General features: G+C 46.3%; 1 protein-coding gene across 2 annotated transcripts; it reads right to left on the minus strand.

Annotated features, from left to right (window-relative positions):
* Positions 1-1,655: 1,655 nt before the first annotated feature.
* On the minus strand, positions 1,656-4,610 carry atf4b (activating transcription factor 4b). Of its 2 annotated transcripts, none has more exons than XM_038981126.1 (3): positions 4,448-4,610; positions 3,220-3,633; positions 1,656-3,017 (listed from the first exon to the last, which is right to left on the minus strand). In XM_038981126.1, the coding sequence occupies exons 2-3, from the start codon at positions 3,521-3,523 to the stop codon at positions 2,047-2,049; spliced, it is 1,275 nt and encodes a 424-aa protein (XP_038837054.1). In that variant the 5' UTR covers positions 3,524-3,633; positions 4,448-4,610; the 3' UTR covers positions 1,656-2,046. The 2 variants fall into 2 exon arrangements, with proteins under 2 accessions (XP_038837054.1, XP_038837045.1); XM_038981117.1 differs by having other exon boundaries at positions 1,656-3,020.
* Positions 4,611-19,855: the final 15,245 nt, after the last annotated feature.

Raw genomic sequence — 19,855 nt, forward strand, 5'->3', positions numbered from 1 at the left:
CTTAGTAGTACGCAAATTAATTTGTTTATCAAATTCAGTTTCCTAGATCTGCATAGACCTGCCCATAGGACCTGCCTCTCAATATTGGTAATCCAATCAAAAGACGTGCACGCACTACGCCTGCTAGCTGGCTCCTGTGTAACACTGGAGCCAGCCAGCAGGCGTACAATAGCCAACTCTAAAGCTGATTGGTTGACACTAAATTTTCCTTTCCATTCACTTTAAGCTACAAGCGCCCGCACTGTTGATTCTGAAGGCCTGAGGGCAGATTTTAGACCCCTGGCAACACATGATGGCTGAAAATGATTGGATAAAAGATCTAACATAAAGACCAGCCCTCCAAATCTCAACCTGGGGCTGGAAGCAGTGCAACCAAGAGGAAAGCTATGAAATGAAGAGTATAACTCTTACTCTGGGGAATAATTTAATACATATTTGTGGGAAAATATATTTTAAAAATAATTATATTCTGATGATGTTTAGGCCAGCAGAGAAGGCCTTGCTGGCCCTGACGGCCCACCACTGTTAATAGATCTCACATGATGAGATTCCCAAGAAAGACTGAATCGCATGACACACCTGGAGCCAGGGGACTTCCTGCTTTGCGGAGGGGGTTATTATCCATTATTAAATTGTGCAACAAAAGGGTTGGAATTAAAAGGTTGCTTTCAGAGAGACCAGTTGTAACATCAAGAGTTAGCAGAAGTTGTGGTAAATTGGGTTTAATTGTCCTATAGAACTGGTTGTGCTTCTCACTGCCCACAGCTTCTTTGGGGAGCTTGTGAGTGTTTTCAGAGAGACATACATTGTGCCTCAGCACTAAATGTTTGGTACAGGCCAAATATAATTTCCCCCAAGCTATCTGGACAAAAGGCCTAGAGCAAAAACAGTTTTAGAACCGGTGTCCCAGTTTTAGGTTGAATACAGGGCAGTCACTGTGGTCAACCTCCATTATTGTCAGCAGTGCTTAAGTCAGCACACAAACGCACAGCACTGTTCAGAGCAGGTCAGTGAGGTAACTGTAAACTGTGTCCAACACAGGATGATCAGAACATACAAATTAAGGAGTTGGAACATGGATGTACCCTGGCTCCTGTAGTATCCCACAATGAACTTGGATGTACCCTGGCTCCTGTAGTATCCCACAATGAACTTGGATGTACCCTGGCTCCTGTAGTATCCCACAATGAACTAAGTAAATTAACTATGTAGGTGATACGGTGCAATTTAGAACCCAGTCCTTGTTTTCTCTCTAGAAAGAAGCATCACATGCTTATTGTAATGTCTCAGGTGTAGACCTTTCTGATAGGGTTGGAGCGCACACAATGGTTGTTTAACCAGACCCTTATCTGGGTAAAGGGTTTTATGTTTGGCCAGAACACACTGTTAAATGTTCCTACACGAAACAGGTTTTCACATGACTCAGGAGAGCACTGGAGCGGGTCAAATCTGGGCTATATTTAAAACAACTTGCCTCCACACTTACGAACACAAACATTCACACCTGTATTTGCCAAATGACAAGGCAGGCCAAGGGCCCTATTTTGAAACGACTATATGGAAATGGCAAAATTGGTCCCAATAATATACTTTATCATGATCACTGTATATTCCCACTCCCAGTTTGTTTGCTAAATGAAAAGCACAAAACCAAATGGATTTGACTTTTTAATAGATAAAAAAAGGAATACAATTAGATATGATTCAGACTACAGTAAAAGTACATATGAATAAGAGCCTTCAAAGCCTATTTAAGACATGCATCTACAACAATAGACACGTCTATTGATAATAAACGATGACAAAGACTACAAAAGATCAGACTAATTACATAAGTCAATATACTGTTTCTGTCTGGAAAATACTTAAGGTTTTCATACAAGAGATCAGCGACTACATCAAACTCAAGCTACAAGAATAGTCTCACTCTTAAAGGAAGAGACAGGCAGGAAGGTCAAATGTCAATAGAACTTGGGTTTTGGGAGTCTCAATACAATACACGCATTTAAAAAGCATATAGATTTTAGATAGTGGGATACTTGGGGGTTACACAATACAGTTAGAGGTCACAAGGCCCTTCTTGCTCTTCGCTTGGCGCACCTCCTCCATGAGCTCCTTGAGATACTGGATCTCATTGGCGATGGAGTCCGCTTTCTCCGCAAGCTTGTGGTTCCTTTGCTCGAGCTCATCGCACTCCGCGCTCAAGGCCTCCTGCTCAGTCTTCTTTTTCTGGCGGTAGCGCGTGGCCGCCGTCTTGTTCTGTGCCATTTTCTTGAGCTTCTTCTCCTTTGGGGGTCCTCCAGTGGAGGACTTCATTGTCCCACTCGATGTGGTGGTGGGCTGGTCTGGATGTTGTGGCCTAGACTTGGGGGTTTTTGGGTACGGTTTGCTCTCGTTTTGGAAACTTGACTGAGTTGTGGCGATGGAGGGCTGGTTGAGCTGACCAGAGGAGCTGAAGCTGCTGTCACTGTCAGAGAGGATCTCTGGGATGGTGATAGTGGTGGTTGTCACGCCGACCTCCTGTTTAGGGGCCAGGAGGACGACGATGCGGGTTGGGGAGAGAGACAGCACAATGCTGGGGACCGGCTGGGGAACCTCCAGGTGAAGCGGCTTCTCGCTGACACTCGCGGAGACATACACCTCACTGCCCAACTCTAAGGTGAAGGTGGGTGATGGAGGAGGAGAGGGGGCTGGGGACTGGGGCTCCGACTTGATCTCCAGCTCCTCCTGGGCATCAGGGACGCAGGGGGGAGGTGAATGAAACACCTCCTGAGGGTTTTCCTGGGGCTGTGACACGGTCGGGGGGAGAAGTGGATCAGTGGTGGTGGGGAGGTCCGTGGGAGTAGGGAGAGTGGGGAGGGGGAGTAAGTCCAGCTCCATGGGACACTCTAAGGAAGTGATGAGGTCTTCAGGGGAGCTGGGGGAACCGTCTGGGCTGCAGGAACCAATAAAGGAGTCCAAATCAAACTCACTCAGGTCTACCCTCTCGGCCATCCAGTCCATGCCAGAAAAGGCATCTTCTGTGGAGGACAAAGAGAGGGTTAATCAGCTGCTCAATAGCTAAAGTAATATACTGGAATTCAAATTTGTGATAAGTCATTACCTTTTCTATACGGCAAAAAACAGAATGGGAATAAAATATAAATTGCTATGGATTTCTACACACTGTTGACCAGTATGAACATACGTGTGGAGGACTTAGGATGTTGTGGTCCTCACCTTTCCCATCATCTGCACCAATGTAATGGGTGTGGCCTAGCTGGTCAGCAGATAGCCAAGGGAAGGACAGCAAGTCTGCCCCAGCCTTCTCTTCCTGGAGGAGCAGTGACGGCGGAGTGGGAGGAGGGGATAGAAGGAGAAGTGGAGAAGAGGAAGATGACGAGAGGGGTGAAGCCCCCCCCTCTATCGAGGTAACTTCATCTTGGTGGCGCAGCGACCCCATGGGGTCAGCCATGAGAGAGGAAGGCCCCCAGAGTAGGGCCTCCATATCGTCCAGGCCAAACTGTGAACTCATCATGGTCATAGCTCTGTTGTTCAGTCACTAGGATCTGAGACGGTAGGTACGGCAGTAAGAGGTTGAGCGATTCTTTTATGCTGTCAACTACAGCAGTGCTGAGGGTTTCCACAAGGGACCTGGGAAAGAGACAGGATTAGACAGGGTGAGCATGAAATAATGTAAACAGTAACTCATAATGTAGGCAAATTAGCTTTTTCTCCTTTGTTGATTTTTATATTATGTCATGGTCGGCAGTGTTATTTTGTGTAATGTAATATTTGGCTGCACATTTTGAATTGGGTGGGAAAAACATTAAGTCTGAACTTATGTTTATATATGTAATGCGTTTTGTGCACAACACTGCCCCTACCATTTTACAACGCTGGCACTGAATACCCTCCCTGCCTTTGTCTTGTGACTCGCAAACGCGCCAAATGAGGTCAGTTTCCACAGCAACCATCGTCAGAATGGAAGTGTGTCTAGCGAATGAGATGGCTGCTTCCGCCTCCATAGCCAACAGCCACACTTGTGTACACCCTCCCGCCTTAAACACTGATTATATCGCCATTTTGTTCCCAAGACAAATCACGAACCATTTTGTTTGCCACGTTGGCATTCCTGGAAAATTCCATAAAATCGTACCACCTATTTTTAAACAATTGGTGACAATGTCTAGAGCTGTAATTATGAAACAACTCACTGACCCTTTTGCCCGAAAGAAATACAATGTAACATTCTCTGATCTGACTCGTGACGTTTGTATCCAATGTCATTCCAAGGATTTGTCTGGCGACCTTACGGCAAGTTATAACATTACTATATGTATTTAGAAAATACTTAGCTACACAACAGAAGCAGGCTAATAGCTTCACAAATTGAGGTTAGAGCTCATTGACGTCATTGGGCTGTTAGCAAATTGCTTACAAATAAAATCCTTAAATATATACTTACGTCATTTTGACAAATATGAAGTTGAAGCAGTGCACTGGGTTGATGCACTGTTGGATTTGCTGCTGCTAGGACCGCCGCAAGCCGTTAAACTGCCATTTCGCTCAAGAGAGCGGTGTCACTTAAATGTTGATATTGTTGGGCGCTGGTAGAAAATGGCGCATTTTGAGAGCGCGACGTAATATACAACTCCCAAAAGACCAATGATTTATATATACACACTAGAAGACTTATAGGAGTCGCTGTGTTGAAGCCTCCGTGCCTCCATCGTGGTACCCCTGCCATTGTAAAACATATTTTGGAACTTATAGAAAAGCATTTATTAATGTCCACATTCATTTTTGTCACGTTTATTCTATTACAGACACCTTAATGCATACTTTTAAATTATATTATGTGAGATAAACATACAAATAAAAAGTGAAAAATACATAACATTTTCCTTAGTCACATTTTTAGAGGTTACTAATGTTACTGTCCCCAACTACAGCAAAAAAATACTTAAATATGTAATTTATTTAATTGAAATAGAATTCCATTCAGTCCTATGGCGGACTGAGCCTACTGGTGATTACCAATATGGCCGACCGGTGGCTTCAAAGCCTCTAAATGGCCACTACATAGCATAAGCAGTCAAGGGTTTATATACATCGTTGATGTAGACCTAGGATATCCTTCCACAGGTTCTCGCTAGCTTCTATAACCAGTCATAAACCCCACCCATTTCTACAAATTATCTTCTTAAAATGTGATATTAAACCTAGCCTAACCACACTGCTAACCTTATGCCTAACCCCTAAATTTGAATTAAGACCAAAATCAATTTTTGTTTGCCAATTTTGACTTGGTGGCTGTGGAATCTGACTTTGTGGCTATAGAAGCTAGTGGGAACCGTATCATTCGGGACATTGGGGGTTAACAGGGGCCAGTTTTAGAAATCATCCTGTGATGTCTTAAACTAATCACATTTATGTGAGCCAACAACTTTTCAATAAAGTTTATTGCACGTCATTTTTAGTATTCAGATAATTCACAAATAGGATATAGATAAAATGTCCCATGGATATTCTCAGCAGTACACACTGCATAATAAAACATTTCACATTCATACTCTTACATTTTAAATACTTTATTTGAATCCACAAATCGCATGACAGTCAAGAGGATTAAAACATTTCAAAGTTCATGGATATATGGAGACTTGTGGATAAAGAAAGCACCTTCTTCTCCATACAGCAAAGCTGCCCAAAACAGCTGACACAGAGCAGTACCGCTGCTTTGCCTTTGTCCTATGCAGGCCTGCAATCTGAAAGCCACGTACTATGTACATGGCTGAGACTCCCAAATATTAGCACTGCAAGTTTGCACTGATAACCAAGGCTGTTCACAGGGGGTGAAATTTCAGCAACTTGTCAGCAAAGACTGGCTTCATGTAGGCTTCAATAGGGCAACCCACTTCAAAAATGAGCACTTCCCTACGGCCTCCCCCCCCAAAAAAACTATATCTTGCATGTGTCCAAAACATTGCCGGACCTTTACTGCATTAACGACAGAACACACACACCTCAAAATCTACTGGCTGCTAGAAAGAAAGTCTGCCACACTTGGTGCAGTTCATTGAGCTCCTCCTGTAGCTCTTGGGTCACACCACGGATCCTGGTGGCAAACTTAGTCTCAGAGCCCTTTTTCAGCCTCTGGCCATCCTTGTCGGTATAATGCAGGTCCATGTCTCTGGCAAATCCTTGCAGGATCATCTCAGACTTCATGCCCAACTGTTGGGACTTATTACACCCAGGATGCACTGCCTCCGCTACCCTGGCTATCCGCAGGGCCTCAGGATCAGCATGCTGGAGCCTGTGTAAGTTATACCGCCTCAGCTCCGCCATCCCACTGTGGATGAAGCAAAGACACAACTCCACGTCTGCTATCTCAGCTTTGTACTTCTGCACCACCTCCTCCAGCCTCTTTCTGTCCACAGAGTTGATTTGGTTGTTGTCCATGGCCGCTTTGATGCCCAACCCAGTACCCGAAGCCACCATGCCCACCCCAATTGCCGTGCCTATGAGGGAGGCACCCATGGTTATGGGGGCGAGGGCAATGCCCACAACGGCCACCACCCCTCCAATTGCGCCCGTGGTGCCCCCTGCGATGCTCATGGTTTTGGTTTTCTTCTGCACTTTGTCCAGCTTCTCGGCAAGGTCGTTGAGCTCTGTGATGTGGCCTCGCAGGGTATCGTTATGCTTCATTAGCAGGCAGTTGAACAGACGGAGGCCATTTTTCACATAGAGGCACCTCTGGCTGAACTCCCTGGTGGGATGGATTTAAAAAGATGGATTTAATAAAAGACGTGCTGATTAAATGGTATGCCTACCTGTATTAGATGTAAGATCAAACCTCTATCCTTGAAATGGTGTATTAACCACATCGGTACAGTAAGAGTTTAGTCTGGCCTCACCTGGTTTCATCCTCTAGACTGAGGCCATGAAATGAAGGAGGCATGTTTTCCCAGCCTGAAAGAGAAACACATACACAATTACAAACCAAATGTATTATCCCTCAGTAATAAATGGTCATCTTATTGAATCATAGACAGCTGAGAACAGTACAACAATTACAGAAGAACAGTTGCATGTTCTTTCATCCTTAAAAATGAATTAAATACAATGTAATGTATTATAAAATAATACAAAATACAGTACCAGTCAAAAGTTAGGACACAACTACTCATTCCAGGGATTTTCTTTATTTGTACTATTTTCTTCATTGTAAAATAATAGTGAAGACATCAAAACTATGAAATAACACATATGGAATACTGTAGTAACAAAGAAAGTGTTAAATCAAAATATATTTTAGATTTTAGATTCTTCAAAGTAGCCACCCTTTGCTTTGATGACAGCTTTGCACACTCTTGGCATTCTCTCAACCAGCTTCACCTGGAATGCTTTTCCAACAGTCTTTTCCTAGCGACTGTGCTTCTACATTTGCATTGCTTTCTGCTTCGGGTTTTAGGCTGGATTTCTGTATAGCACTGACATCTGCTGATGTAAAAAGGGCTTTATAAATAAATTTGATTTATTGAAGGAGTTCCCATATATGCTGAGCACTTGTTGGCTGCTTTTCCTTCCCTCTGCGGTCCAACTTATCCCAAACCATCTCAATTGGGTTGAGGTCAGGGTGATTGTGGAGGCCAGTTCATCTGATCCAGCACTCCATCACTCTCCTTCTTGCTCAAATTGCCCTTACACCTAGAGGTATGTTGGGTCATTGTCCTGTTGAAAAACAAATGATAGTCCCACTAAGCGCAAACCAGATGGTATGGCGTATCGCTGCAGAATGCTGTGGTAGCCATGCTGCTTAAGTGTGCCTTGAATTTTAAATAAATCACTTACAGTGTCACCAGCAAAGCACCATCACACCTCCTCCTCCATGCTCCATGGTGGGAACCACACATACGGAGACCTTCATGTCTTAAAGTAATGGTGGACTGTCATTTCTCTTTGCTTATTTGAGCTGTTCTTGCCATAATATGCATTGGTCTTTTACCAAATAGGGCCATCTTCTGTATACCACCCCTACCTTGTCACAACACAGGTGATTGGCTCATATGCATTAAGACGGAAAGAAATTCCACAAATTAACTTTTTACAATGCACACCTGTTAATTGAAATGCATTCCAGGTGACTACCTCATGAAGCTGGTTGAGAGAATGGCAAGAGTGTGCAAAGCTGTCATCAAAAATGTGTTCTTAACTGACTTCCCTAGTTAAATAAAAAATACATGTAAAACGGTGGCTACTTTGAAGAATCTCAAATATATTATATTTTGATTTGTTTAACACTTTTTTGGATACTACATGATTCCGTATGTGTTATTTCATAGTTTTGCTGTCTTCACTATTTTTCTACAATGCAGAAAATAGTAAAAGTAAAGAGAAGCCCTCGAATGAGTAGGTGTCTCCTAACTTTTGACTGGTACTGTACATCTGTCGCAATAATGTTTAACTCACATCCCACTGTCTTCATCCACCTCATTAGATTTTCAAATTCCTGCTGAAAAACAAAAATAGTTACAAATAGGTTTTTAGGTCAAATTGAATTGATGGATAATCTAATAATGCAGGTGAACAGCAACAGAAATAGGGAAAACCTCATGTGAAGCCTGGCTCTGGCTTAGACACTGAGAATAGGACGTACTACATACATTGGTACAAAAGAAGGATACAAAATTCCCCCAATCATTACAATGCAAATCAATCATTTTAGACTTCACTCTGTACCTCTGCTTCCTTATTGAATTGATAGTTCTGATAACGTTGACCAGGTTGGAACTGTGGTGCTGCCTGTGTTTTGTAGACGCTGCTAGATGGGTTGAACTGAAATAACAGAGATACAAAAACCATAGGTAATTATTTTTATTGAATACAATGTAGGTAGGATTATATCCACTTATTGTCAGGTACGGTGTGGCACGTGAGTGTGTGTGTGTGTGTCTCACCTGGAATGTGTTCTCATCAGGCAGTACTTCTAGATAAGATAATTGGTCCTGAACCTCGCTGATCTCGCTGTAGACTGACTCTGAGTGGAAGATGGTGGTAGGTCGATACGACAGGGATGATTTATTTACAGGTGGTGGTGGGGGGGTGAACGAGGGTGGGGGCGGGAGTTGAGGACGAGCAGGCAGAGATCCTCCTTTTGTGTTGGTGGGCTATGGAATGAATTTAGTTTTGTTTTACAGACACAAGCAACTCTATTGCTGCAACTTCATCATATTATCATAGCCTTCCCTTACGGAAAAACCACATGATTTCACATGTGGAAGATCTCCTTTGTGTGAAAACCAAAATTAGTCATTATGATACACACCCAGTGATTTTCAACTTACTTATTTGACACACATTGTGTATGTTGATTTATATTTTAGTAATTTAGCAGTCACTTTTATGCAGAATAACTTACAGTAGTGAGTGCATCCATTTTCGTATTTTTCTGTAATTATTATTCAGCATGTCCTCCCCTGGGATTTGAACTCACAACCTCTTGGTTCACGGCATTCCGATCTTTCTGCTACTCCACGTCTGTGTCAATAACTGATTTCACCTGCATTACTACATTTTGGATTTCAAAGTAAATCTCAGCTTTGTATAATACACTCAATATAAACTATTATATTTAGCATAGTGATTCCGGAGTAACATTAAACACAATAATATGCCCCACGAACATTAGTAAAACCTCGAATTGTTGAGAGAAATAAATGTAATCAATGATGAAACAATAGTCAGATTAACTAAAATAGCAGGTCAAATGGCACTCTTTTGCTAAGTGCAGAGACTTATAAGTAATTAATGTGAAGGGCAATGCTACAGACATTATGGTGCAGCAGAAAGATCAGCGCACTTCAAATCCAGAGGTTGTGAGTTCAAATCCCAGGTGAGGTTATGTTTCAGCTGAACAGCGTACCACTTACTTTGAAACCACCGTGTCATTACTTTTTTATAATGGTTTGGGACCGTTTGGGGCCATCTGGGATCATCATGACATCCTGACGACTGGTAAAACAAATGTCTTGAGAACATCTTACAAACATCCTAACATGGTCCTCACCCTCACGGAAAAACGATCAGAATTCTACGTGTTTAAGTTAAGTTAATGTGACAACATGTAATAACATGAAACTAAACACGTGACAACATGTGTAAACGTGGTCTCGTGAAATGTTCCAAAAACATGTTTGCAAATGATTTCACAGTTGAAATTTCACTTGCATATGATTTCACTTATGAAATGTCACAGGTGAAGTGTTCCAAAAACACATGTTGTTCTTGTTCACATGTGAAAACAAATCAACAAGACACAAGTACATTTCATAACCATAAGGGCACTTTTTGAGTTTCAGGAAGGAACATAGAGATTTCACACATTTCATTGTGAACACTTCTCTGTCACACACGTAGAGTATCTGTTTCACCTCAGATGAAAGCAATGAAAGCATATCACAGTAAATAAATGTTGTACTATATCCTTTGCACTGGACCATGTGTGTATGTGTTTGTGCTTCTGTCAGCACCAGCTGGAGACAGGGACATGTACTGCTCTCACCTGCAGCAGGGGTTGGAGTTGTGTGGTCGTTGTTTCAAACCCTGAGGGGGAACGGGACAGGGTGTGGGAGGGGGGCCCTCCTGGCCGTGGTGGGGGCCGTGAAGGGTGAGGCGACCTCTTATTGTCTGTGTTTGAGGGCTATTGAACATGAAAAACCCCCAGAGGCGATGTTAGTTGTGAATTGATATAAGGGCCTAAAAAGTTACTTGAGTGATGCTAATAATGAGTGGTGCTTACCCTCGGACTCTGGGATCTATTGACGTCATAGCCCCCATACAAGGACATGGTTTCAGATTTGGGTCGAGCTGAGGGTCGAACAGGGCGAGGGGACTGACTGTGCTTTCGTTCTATGGATTCCTATACCAATACATAGGAAGCAAAGATATCTTATTGACAGTTTTCTTCTTTGCAATGAATATGAAGTACTCTCTCTCACCTGAGGTTGTAATAGGTGCATTTCAGGTAGAGTCCTCTCATACTCTGAAGAGGAGCGGGACATCATGGGGGACCGAGGGGGTCTCACAGGCCATGGGAGAGGAGGAGGGGAGGGCTTATTTTTGCCATACACGTCTAAGGCCTGTGTTAAACCAATAGAAGAGTAGTGGATTGATTTGTTTTATTCAACCTATCTTACTGTATACACTATATATATACTGGCTTATTCAGTGGTCCTCTTGGTTTACCTTCTCAGTCATTCCAAGTTTAGATCTATCAACAGTGTTATAGTCCCTGCTTGCAGTTGGAGAGGGGCTCAGAAGAGTGCCATAGGTCTTGGGAGGAACTGGAGGGCGGCGAACAGGACGGGGGCTCAAACCGGGGCTCTGATAGTCCGTTAGGGAGCCAGTCTGATTGGAGGTCTGTCAAAACAGTTAATCAATCATTTAGCAACAATAATTGGAACATTAACTGCGAAACACAGTGAAACACAGCCAGACTAGAAAGGGTAGAATGAGAGGGGAAAAATAAGAAGAGGTCCCCGGGCCGCTGCACAGCAGTGCGTGCATCTCCTATGCTGGTTCTGACAGGAAAACGGATGAGAAGAACCTAGATATAATGAAACAAGAGAAGAGAGAGTGTTGTTGACTCAGCTGGGTATCCATCACATTGCCATAGCTGGGGGAGAGGCCTCTTGTCCAGGGGCTCTGAGTGGGACATACACCGGGGTAATGCCGGCTGAGTCTTGATTTTGTACACAGATTGGCTTCTTCCTGTTAGACTTGGCTGAGATACAAATCACAAAGTCATAATTATGTGCAGTTAAACGGTATATAGACTGTTGTGGTGTCATAGAGCGTTGGGCCAGTAACTGAAAGGTTTTTTTTTTAAATCCGTAGTACTGCCCTTAACTCTAATTGCTGCAGGGGCTTTGTACAATGGTGACCCTACTCCCTGCGGGTGTCTCAGAGGAAGTTGGGACATGCAACAAAAACGTTTAAACATTTCCATTACGTACTTTTGGGTAACAGGACAAATATAAGCACCCCCCAAAAAGTATTATTATTATTATATGAATAATAAGTACTTTACTGTTATAGCCAATTAGGATGAATGAAATGATAATGTAGCTATTGTGACCAACCAGAGTTTTGAAACCCAGGTCTCCTGCATACAACAGTATAAGGTGCATTTCTTCATGTCTTTGAATCATACCTTTGTAATGCTGTCATAGCAATTTAGCCTGGGGAAAAGGTTAGTGCTGTGCTGTATTTGATCTCACTTGGCTACTGCTCATCTGGGGCTCTGACATCTAGCAGTCACAAAGTTTGGCCGAAAGGGAGATTGGCTTCTTGACCTTGCAGCCCCTGGTGTCTGGCTATTCCCAGGGCCCTACATTGTCCGTATAATTCTATCAAACGCAATTCAAAAATGTAACACTGTCTCAAAGAAGCATTTGAAAAACGTTCCTTCTGGCATCATCCTTACCGTTGATGCGTTTTCCTCTTGGTTGTCTGAATCCTCCTGTAAGGATGGGAGGTCATAGGACCCGATGACCGTGGATGACTTCACCAAGAATGACTTCCTGGGGGGTATAGGAGGCTGGGGGCAGAATGATGGGAAACCACAACATCAAATCACTGCAAACTCTCGCTTGTCTTTTTACATGACAAATCTTCAGTGAGAGCTTTGCTTTGAAATGTTGCACTTTCCCCCTGATATCAAGTCTACTGTGTGAGGAACATCCAAGACTCATAAATACAAGATACATGTAACTATGAGCAATGACAAATACCTTTAGCCATAGTGTTGGGTTAAGGCTTTAGTTTCACACTGAAAGTTGGCGCTGTTTTAATGATGACACAACAGCCAACCAATGAATAGGATATCCGACCATATCATTTTCACAACATTCCTTTTTGGAAATGGTAGGGCGATATATTTTTATTGTTGGCAGATAGTTTGTCGAGAGTAACTGAGGGCTGTTTTCCTGGCTGACCCACATTAAGCCTACTCATGGACTAAGAAGGATATTAAAAGCAAGTTCTATGGGTCTGGGAAACCGGCCCTGAGAGTTCATGTCTCTCAAAAGCACTTGACTTTGGCCATCACCACTGTCAGTGTCACGATCGTCTTGAGGTGAAAGAGTGGCTGGCTGGCGGGCGGCTCTGGCTGGTCATGGCTGGCTGACGGCTCTGGCTGGTCATGGCTGGCTGACGGCTCTGGCTGGTCATGGCTGGCTGACGGCTCTGGCTGGCTGACGGCTCTGGCTGGTCATGGCTGGCTGACGGCTCTGGCTGGTCATGGCTGGCGGACGGCTCTGGCTGGTCATGGCTGGCGGACGGCTCTGGCTGGTCATGGCTGGCGGACGGCTCTGGCTGGTCATGGCTGGTGGACGGCTCTGGCTGGTCATGGCTGGCGGACGGCTCTGGCTGGTCATGGCTGGCGGACGGCTCTGGCTGGTCATGGCTGGCGGACGGCTCTGGCTGGTCATGGCTGGCGGACGGCTCTGGCTGGTCATGGCTGGCGGACGGCTCTGGCTGCTCCTGACTGGTGGACGGCTCTGGCTGCTCCTGACTGGCGGACGGCTCTGGCTGCTCCTGACTGGCGGACGGCTCTGGCTGCTCCTGACTGGCGGACGGCTCTGGCTGCTCCTGACTGGCGGACGGCTCTGGCTGCTCCTGACTGGCGGACGGCTCTGGCTGCTCCTGACTGGCGGACGGCTCTGAAGGCTCAGGACAGACGGGCGGCTCTGAAGGCTCAGGACAGACGGGCGGCTTTGAAGGCTCAGGACAGACGGGCGGCTTTGAAGGCTCAGGACAGACGGGCAGCGCAGGCGGCGCTTGGCAGACGGACAGCTCAGACGGCGTTGGGCAGACGGGCAGTGCAGGCGACGTTGGGCAGACGGACAGCGCAGACGGCGCTGGGCAGACGGCAGACTCTGGCCGGCTGAGGCGCACAGTAGGCCTGGTGCGTGGTGCCGGAACTGGTGGTACCGGGCTAAGGACACGCACCTCAAGGCTAGTGCGGGGAGCAGCAACAGGACGCACAGGACTCTGGAGGAGCACAGGAGGCTTGGTGCGTGGTGCCGGAACTGGTGGTACCGGGCTGGAGACACGCACCATAGGGCGAGTGCGTGGAGGAGGAACAGGGCTCTGGAGACGCACTGGAAGCCTAGTGCGTGGTGTAGGCACTGGTGGTACTGGGCTGGGGCGGGGAGGTGGCGCCGGATATACCGGACCGTGCAGGCGTACTGGCTCCCTTGAGCACTGAGCCTGCCCAACCTTACCTGGTTGAATGCTCCCCGTAGCCCGACCAGTGCGGGGAGGTGGAATAACCCGCACTGGGCTGTGTTGGCGAACCGGGGACAACATGCGTAAGGCTGGTGCCATGTATGCCGGCCCGAGGAGACGCACTGGTGACCAGACGCGTTGAGCCGGCTTCATGGCACCTGGCTCAATGCTCAATCTAGCCCTGCCAGTGCGGGGAGGTGGAATAACCCGCACCGGGCTATGCACACGTACAGGAGACACCATGCGCTCTACCGCATAACACGGTGTCTGCCCGTACTCTCGCTTCCCACGGTAAGCATGGAGAGTTGGCGCAGGTCTCCTACCTGACTTCGCCACACTCCGTTGTAGCCCCCCCCCAATAATTTTTTGGGGCTGACTCACAGGCTTCCTACCGCGTCGTCGTGCTGCCTCCATTCGCCGGTATCCCTCCTCACACTGCGCCAGAGAATCCCAGGCGGGCTCCGGCATTCTCCCTGGGTCGATCGCCCACCTGTCGATCTCCTCCCACGTAGTGTAGTCCAGATTTTGCTCCCCTTGCCATTCCTCCTTGCGCTGCTCCTGCTGCCGCTTATCACGCTGCTTGGTCCCGTTATGGTGGGTAATTCTGTCACGATCGTCTTGAGGTGAAAGAGTGGACCAAGGCGCAGAGTGATAATGATACATCTTATTTATTGACGAAGATGAACACGAAACGAAACACTTAATACAAACTAACACAACAACAACCTGACGCACGTGAAGCTATACAGACTAAGTGCTAACATGCAACATAGACATAGACAATTACCCACAACAGCCTAATGCCTATGGCTGCCTTAAATATGGCTCCCAATCAGAGACATCAATAGACAGCTGTCTCTGATTGAGAACCAAACCAGGCAACCATAGACTTTCCTAAACACCTACACTGAACACAACCCCATACACTCTACAAAACCCCCTATACAATACAACCACCCAAGACGAGACAAATACACACAAACATCCCCCATGTCACACCCTGACCTAACTAAAATAATACAGAAAACAAAGAAAACTAAGGCCAGGGCGTGACAGTCAGACTATCAGTAACATGACACCCAAAACAAACCTTGCTAAACATTTATGTTACTGACTGGTCTTTTAGATAGAAAGATTGTTTGTTTTCCATAACTAACTACTACTGTCTCTCTGACTGCATATTATGTTGAAAAGCCTGCTTTTAATGTGCAAATTGTCAAATATGTCAAAGCCATCAAATTGCTTTGACATGTGCTAAGTTCAGATAATGAATATATCTTTCACGCCCTGACCGTAGAGATCTTTTTATTCTCTATGTTTGGTTGGTCAGAGTGTGACTCGGGTGGGAAACTCTATGTTCTTTATTTCTATGTTTTGGTCGGGTATGGTTCTCAATCAGGGACATCTGTCTATCGTTGTCTCTGATTGGGAATCATACTTAGGCAGCCTGTTTTGCCACCTTAGTTTTGTGGGATGTTGTTTTTGTACAGCTCTATGTAGCCTACCGAACGTGACGTTCGTTTTCCTTTTGTTGTTTTTAGGTGTTCATTTTTAATAAAGACAAAATGTACGCCTACCACACTGCACCTGGGTCCGATCATTTCGACGAGCGTAACAGAACATCCCACCAAAGAAGGACCAAGCAGGGTGGACAGGACGAGTGGACGTGGGAAGAGATCCTGGACGGTAAAGGACCCTGGACGCAGGCTGGGGAATATCGCCGTCCAAGGAGGGAGATAGAGGATCGACAGAGGCACGAAGGAGGAGGATCGACAGAGGCACGAGAGGCAGCCCCCAAAAAGGGGGGGGGGGGGGGGGGGGGGGGGTGGCACACGGGGAGATTGGCGGAGTCAGGTTATAGACCTGAGCCAACTCTCCGTGCCTGAGCCAACTCCCCGTGCCTGAGCCAACTCCCCGCACTCGGAGCGAGTGACCGGGCAGGCACCGTGTTATGCGGTAAAGCGCACGATGTCTCCAGTGCGCGTGCACAGCCCGGTGCTCTCGGAGCCAGCTCTCCGCAAGTGCCACGCTAGAGTGGGCATCCAGCCAGGGCGGATTGTGCCAGCTCAGCGGGGACAGCTGGGACAGCTGTCTATCGTTGTCTCTGATTGGGAATCATACTTAGGCAGCCTGTTTTGCCAGTTTGCTTAGTTTTGTGGGATGTTGTTTTTGTACAGCTCTATGTAGCCAACCGAACGTTACTTTCATTTTCCTTTTGTTGTTTTTAGGTGTTCATTTTTAATAAAGACAAAATGTACGCCTACCACGCTGCACCTTGGTCCGATCATTTCGACGAGCGTAAGAATATCACTGGTTTGACCGGTTTCTTTCTTTCGCCTTCACGGGACTATCCTCTTCTTTTGTGTCTATGGCATTTCGATTATGCAACTCTGTAAGTCATAGGTATTTTGGCACTGCAGGTTTTTGCTGTACATGAGGTTGACAGGGCGGATTGTGCCAGCTCAGCGCTCTTGGTCTCCTGTGCGCCGTTTCGGCCCAGGGTATCCTGCGCTGGCTCTGCGCACTGTGTCTCCGGTGCGCTGTGACAGCTCAGTGTGTCCTGTGCCTGTGCTCCGCACGTGCCGGGCTAAAGTGGGCCTTCAGCCACGAGGAGCGGTGCAAATTCTAAGCACCAGATCTCCAGTGGTCCCCCACAGCCCGGTTCGCTGTGCCTGCGCTCTGGAGGTGCCGTGCTAAAGTGGGCATTCAGACTGGAAGAGTGGTGCCAAGGAGAAGCACCAGATCTCCAGTGCTCCCCCACAGCCCGGTTCATCCTGTGCCTGCTCCACGGGTCAGTCCGGAGCCTGTGGCGACGGTCTCCAGTCCGGAGCCTGTGGCGACGGTCTCCAGTCCGGGGCCACCGCAAACCTGACACTATAGGGGAGGGTCCGGGTGGGCATCTATTCTGGTGGCGGCTCCGGTGCGGGACGCAGACCCCGCTCCACTTCTGGCTCCCCCCACGGTCTCCAGTCTGGGGCCTCCGGCGACGGTCCCCAGTCCGGTGCCTCCGGCGACGGTCCCCAGTCCGGTGCCTCCGGCGACGGTCCCCAGTCCGGGGCCTGCGGCGAGGGTCCCCAGTCCGGGGCCTGCGGCGAGGGTCCCAGCACCAGAGGCGTCACCAAAGTGGGGGGAGCCAGAAGTGGAGCGGGGTCTGCGTCCCGCACCAGAGCCACCACCAGAATAGATGCCCACCCGGACCCTCCCCTATAGTGTCAGGTTTGCGGTCGGAGTCCGCACCTTTAGGGGGGGTACTGTCACGCACTGACGGTAGAGATCTTTTTATTCTCTATGTTTGGTTGGTCAGGGTGTGACTCGGGTGGGAAACTCTATGTTCTTTATTTCCATTTTTGGCCGGGTATGGTTCTCAATCAGGGACAGCTGTCTATCGTTGTCTCTGATTGGGAATCATACTTAGGCAGCCTGTTTTGCCAGTTTGCTTAGTTTTGTGGGATGTTGTTTTTGTACAGCTCTATGTAGCCAACCGAACGTTACTTTCGTTTTCCTTTTGTTGTTTTTAGGTGTTCATTTTTAATAAAGACAAAATGTACGCCTACCACGCTGCACCTTGGTCCGATCATTTCGACGAGCGTAAGAATATCACTGGTTTGACCGGTTTCTTTCTTTCGCCTTCACGGGACTATCCTCTTCTTTTGTGTCTATGGCATTTCGATTATGCAACTCTGTAAGTCATAGGTATTTTGGCACTGCAGGTTTTGGCTGTACATGAGGTTGACATATTGTAGTGGCTTACGTCTTCATAATCTAAACCATTTTACATGATTTTACAATCCTTTTATTGTTACATTAGATTTTAATTTCATATTATCCTCTAAAAGCCACTGTTATTTACAAGGCCAGAGAAAATGGTCACTCTAGTTAGGGTTATGTTATGGATTGCACCCTCAATTAGATGTATCCTTAATGCTAATTTGTATGTTGCCCCATTAAAACAGAATGTTTTCCCCAAAGTCAATGTAGGACCTTACCGTTGTCATGCTTTCAGCCTCGTCTCACCTTCAGTCTTTCCCTCTCTTTGAGTCTCTCCCCTTACACCTCTCTCATGCATGTTCATGCTCTTACACCTGTTGTGGCATGGATGATAATGATGTCTGTGCCTCTGTCTCTGTCACCTATGCCTTTGTGATGTCAAATAGGTGTGCTCTCACTGCTGCTTGGGAACAGAAAACACATGGATCTCTTTGCACCACTTCTCTCAGACAGACTTTTCTTTGACCCAAATGGCTCCCTATTTGGTGCACTACTCTGGTCAAAAGTAGTGCACCATATAGGGAAAAGTGTGCCATTTGGGATGCATCCTGTTTCTCCTCAGATAATAATTTCCTCATTCCTTTTTAGCCCTTCCCCTGTGTATTCCCCCTCTTATGACTCTGCAGTCTTAGGCTGTGTACTGTGTCCCATATGGCACTCTATTTCTCATAGGGCTCTGGTCAAAAGTAGTGCACTATATAGGGAATGGCGTGCCATTTGCCCTTGTATGACCTTACTCACTGTTACCCATGTGCACCTTTGTTAACCTCTGTTTTTAGCCATCCTCCTAGAAACACATCACAATGATCCGCAGAAAGTGTGCTTGACCTTGCATTTCAACCGTATCAGCAGGGCCTCACAAACAATGTGGCTGCATACAATCCTTCTCTTTGAATGCACCCAATAGCCTGTAAGTGCCCTCTCTTTGTGTCTGAAACGCATAACAGATAAACACAAGAAACAGATACCCACAGGTTAAATAAACAGTATGAACATGAAGTTTGATTGATAAAGATGGAGAGTTCAGGTTCAGTTCGTTGCGTGCCAACAATGTGTTTGTTAGCTTGTTTGTCTGTGCACAAATGTACCCCCCCCCCCCCATAAAGACCATACATCATATGCTATGGTCATTTTCATAGAGTATGCAATGTAAGTGCAAACATTTAGCATGCATGGAAAAGGTATACTGTATTGTAAATCAAGCATTTCCTTCTCCATCCACATTCCCTTGTATGCATCCTCCACATGTGCCGTTGATCTAGCTCATCATTTACAATAGGAAAAGTGAATGGGAGTTTGAAGTGTCCTCACCTGTCTATGTCTTTTATTTTGTACTCCATAACTTGATTGCTAAGATCAATTTAAGATGCCAGGCTTGAAAATCCGTTGTGACTCACTGTCCAAACCAGATGCAACTGGTTTCAAGTGGCCAAGAGACGTCTTCTTCGGTGAGGTTTAATGGCGGTTGGCATCCAATATATGTTGCATTACCGCCACCAACTAGACTGGGGTATATATCCATCATACTTTGATACAAAATGTGAAAAAGGGACTAACCATACACTCATTTAAAACCCACTACCCCATTCCACTATTTAACCCTACGGCCTGGAAGGACAGAACACCACTCAACACACCCTGTAACTCTTCTGAAGTCACATTTTGTACACCCAAGCACTTCTCTGCTACTGCGACCACTACACTACACACTCCTCTGTCCCATGCCCTCCTGCACACTTCCCACATCTTGGAATCTCCCTCCTACACACTACTGCAACAGGACCATAAACATGGCATCTGAAACACTGCAGTG

This window comes from Salvelinus namaycush, chromosome 3 (assembly GCF_016432855.1).
Source record: "Salvelinus namaycush isolate Seneca chromosome 3, SaNama_1.0, whole genome shotgun sequence".
NCBI lineage: Eukaryota > Metazoa > Chordata > Actinopteri > Salmoniformes > Salmonidae > Salvelinus > Salvelinus namaycush.